We start from the raw sequence: 3,858 nt of genomic DNA on the forward strand, positions 1-3,858 counted from the left end.
ATACTGTGAAATCTGAGAATAATGTTTTGTGATATTAAACTGTAATGGTGTTGCGTTTGGGTACCCAGTAATAAAAACAGACAACACGGACGGCAGGATTAAAGAAGACAAAGGGATTTGCGTTTGTTATGAATGTAACCTATTCTTTTATTTTTATTTTTTATGATTAAAACATTTTTTTCTCTTTTTGAACTTCTGTAAGCGACAAACACGGGAATAAGAATAAGACCACAATAGTATCACAACCATGAAAAATTGTTTTTAGAGACGACAATTAAAGGACAATCATTCCAAGTAGTATTAGATAATGAGGCGTTTTTTTCTTCTGTCAAACAAACCGGGGTCTACATTGTTCTTCTTCCTTTTTCAAAAGAAGCAAAATAACCCCAAAATTCAAATTACAAATAGACATTTGCTCTCTCTTTTACTAATTATACAAAAAATAAAAGAAGAAGAAGAAGAAGAAGCGTGAGCGTCCGTTTTTATCGGCGGTCACGTTTTACAGTCAAAGAAAGCACATCACAGGCTGCCACCGCGAAAACATCCATGACAAACGAGACATTTACGCTCAAATTCAGCCTGAAGATCTGACACTTTGTGTTTCAAGAGGAGTTCTGAACATTTGATGTCAAAAAAGAGGCGGGTTAAGGCAGAGAGCCTGCAGCTGCACCTACAAACATTCGCTGGGAACAGAATTAAAAAGAAAAAAAAATCGGCGCAACCAAACTCCATTCAAAAATCAGCTGATTTTTAAGAAAAGGCGTAAAAGGTGCGATAAAGATCTCGTTGAAATGGACATTTTCAGCAGTGAAGGAGGCATCATTCACCCCTTCATTCATCGGCGCACTCACTCTCTCATTCATTCATCATTACTATTACTACAGCAGGCCTCTGTCAGCTCAATACTGACGCTAAATCTCCTAAGAACCGATTCTTTGGTCTATGAAAGAACATGAACAGTTTTAAACTGAGAATGAATGAACGTAAATCAGGACTGTAACGGCGGGAGCCAGAGTCGCTTAAAAAAAAAAAAGAAAGAAAAAAACACACATTTCACTGTTTAGAAAATAAAAATAAAAAATTAGTGTTTTGTAAAATAAAATCGGCCGTTTCTGCTCTGACCCGCATGATCCTGATAATACTGCAAACATGCGGCCATCAGCGGCTCTTAGACATTTGATTATTTATTATTATTTCCTTTTTTAAAATCTCAAAATTAGACAAAACTATTTTAAATACACATTCTATAAAAGTAATGCCTCCAACAACAACAAACAGATCAGCTCTCAGCTCGCTCGGTCTTTTAGCTCGGGTCACATTGCACGTCGCTGACTGACAGAACTATCGAGACAAACCCGGACACTTACAGGAACAGACAGTATGTACACAGAAAGAAAAAACTGCAAGAGGAGATGAGCAGAAGGAGAAAGAGAAGAGAGAGGAGGAGAAGAAGAAGCGATAATAATAATAATTTTAAAAAATACCTGCAAACTTCAGGGCTGCTTTCTGTCTCTGCTGAGCTTTTAGTCTCTCCTCTGTCTCTATAGAAGGTAGTTTATAATTATTTTGTTTTTACAGTGTAACGTTCAGTGTAAAATGTTCAACTTACAGTTCCAGTCTTTTTTAGATTTTCACTCCTTCAGGGGGGAGAGGGGGAGGATGAATGGATGGATGAGGGGTGAGGTAAGATGAAGGGGTGAGGGGGTTTTTGGGGGGTGTTAGTGTATAAGCGGGTTCGAGGTCGACCCCTGGTTTTGATGCGTAAAATAGTCAGATAAACCCCCGGAAAGTCCCGAGGAGAAGGCCGGCAGAGAGGCGGACAGGGCCGGCCTCAGAGAGTCACAGGGCAGCGCGGAGGAGGACGGAGCCTGCGGGGAGTTGGAGGCCGAAGCCCGGGCGGCCTGCAACGAGCCGCCGCCGCCGCCGCTCTGCGTGCTCATGGAGGGGTGAGGGACGTGGGGGAAAAAGTAACTGGTCTGCCCGGCCAGCAGGTTGACCGAGCACGGGTTCAGGGAGTACGTGGCCCCGGAACAAGGCACAGAGAGGCCACAGGGCACCGCTGAGGCCGCCAGGGCCGCCGCCGTCAGGTGGTGCGTGGCGTACGGGAGGTCCCCGCCGACCAGCCGGTCCATGCTGAGCCCGTTAGAGGACGGGAACGACGAGTGGTTGTTGCCCATGTTCTGGGTGAGCATGGTGCTGTAAGACATGGGGTGACCCGGGTAGCCAGAGGAGGTCCCGTTGTAGCCCAGGGCGCTGCTGGCCCTCGGGTGGTGCAGGGAGAGGAAGGGGGACATGGGCCAGTACAGGGAGCCGGCCCGATCCATAAAGGTCAGCCCGGAGGTCAGCCGCGCGCCCCGCTTGAAGGCCAGCTTTGCCCGGGAGGTGGTGGACCTCCGCCGGAGCTTCCCGGTGGTCCCGCCGATGAAGACGTCGTCACTGCTGGGGTCCAGCATCCAGTAGTTCCCCTTCCCCGGGTCGTCGTAGTGCCGTGGCACCTTCACGAAGCACTTATTGAGGCTGAGGTTGTGTCGGATGGAGTTCTGCCAGCCCTGCTTGTTCTCCCGGTAGTACGGGAAGTTTTTCATGATGAACTCGTAGATGCCGTTCAGGGTGAGCCGTTTCTCCGGGCTCTGCCGGATCGCCATCATGATCAGTGCGTTGTAACTAAAAGGAGGTTTTTCGTACTTGCCGCTCTTCTTCTCTCCGTCCTTCCCTCCAGCGTCTCCCTCTTTCCCGTCCTTCTTCTCCTCCTGCTTCTCCTTCTCCTCCGGGGAGCTCTCCTGGCCCGTCGAGTCACTTTTAGACTCCGGTTTGCCGTCCTGCTGCACGGCCGGGAGAGGAGCTTTCTGCTCGGCTTCGTCTACTCCTCCGGGCCGGTGGAGGTGATTCTGGTGGAGGTTCTGGTGGTGGTGCTGGTTCTGGTGGTTGTTGTTGTCGCTTTGCACGGCCTCGGGCACCAAACTGTTTATACTGAACGACGATTTCGGAATCATTTTCACCTCTTTGCGTTCTCCCATATCCAACATCACCGGGCTCTGAGGGGGGAAAATGGCAACAAGCAAAAGCGACGCACACAGCTGGGTCTCAATCTGTCCGGACTCTGCCTGCGAACCAGGACGGGAAGGAAGGAAGGGGGGACGATAGGAAGAATGAAAGTATAGCCCAACAAACTATTTCATGTTCGGTTTGGGGAGAAAAAAGGAAACACACACACACAACACACATGTACACACACATCGATAGGAGACAGATAGCTGCAATTAATTAGGGAGCCGCAGCCACTAAAGCAAGTAAAAAACATTGGTTGGACCTTTCCAGTCCTCAGCCAACCAGGGGAACATTAGTATTAAATATTAAGGCGTCCTCTGCGCTCTCAGCCAATCATGACGCACAGGGAAACACACACATCCACCAATGCCGTGCACGCTGCAAAAAGTGACAGCAGCACGAGGCTCTCTCCCTCTGAGTGAAGCTTGGAAAAATAAAATTGACACAAATAAACGTGGAAATGTCACAGTTTGAGTCTTATTTTTATCTTTTAGTATTAAAGTATTTGTCGTGAGAGTTTGTCTTCAGGTTTGTGATTTTGTGCAGAGTCATTTTCAAAAAGAAAACGCCAGATTTGTAAATAAATTAAAATAATATTAATTTTGTGTTTTTTTAACTCAGCAGTGTTTCCTATTTCTGATCTTTTCTGAACATAAAATGAGACTTATGCAGCTTCTCACACGCCCTAAACGAGTCTCCAGCATGAACACTTTTTGCAGCGTGGAAAACACACTCACCCCTATCAACACTCGCCCGCCTTCCTTTCCTCACCCCTCCCCTCTCTCATTCTCTCCCCCCTCCACCTAAACT

The 3,858-nt window shown here is 47.3% G+C and overlaps 1 protein-coding gene across 1 annotated transcript; it reads right to left on the bottom strand.

Moving 5' to 3' along the window:
- Window positions 1-217: 217 nt before the first annotated feature.
- On the bottom strand, window positions 218-3,305 carry foxg1a (forkhead box G1a). Its single transcript, XM_074692296.1, has one exon. It carries the CDS (start codon window positions 3,024-3,026, stop codon window positions 1,719-1,721), a length of 1,308 nt encoding a protein of 435 aa, XP_074548397.1. The 5' UTR covers window positions 3,027-3,305; the 3' UTR covers window positions 218-1,718.
- Between the last annotated feature and the right edge of the window lie 553 nt (window positions 3,306-3,858).

Source organism: Halichoeres trimaculatus, unplaced genomic scaffold (assembly GCF_033239565.1).
Source record: "Halichoeres trimaculatus isolate MK-OKI-2021-1 unplaced genomic scaffold, fHalTri1.1 fHalTri1_scaffold_17, whole genome shotgun sequence".
Classification (NCBI taxonomy): Eukaryota; Metazoa; Chordata; class Actinopteri; order Labriformes; family Labridae; genus Halichoeres; species Halichoeres trimaculatus.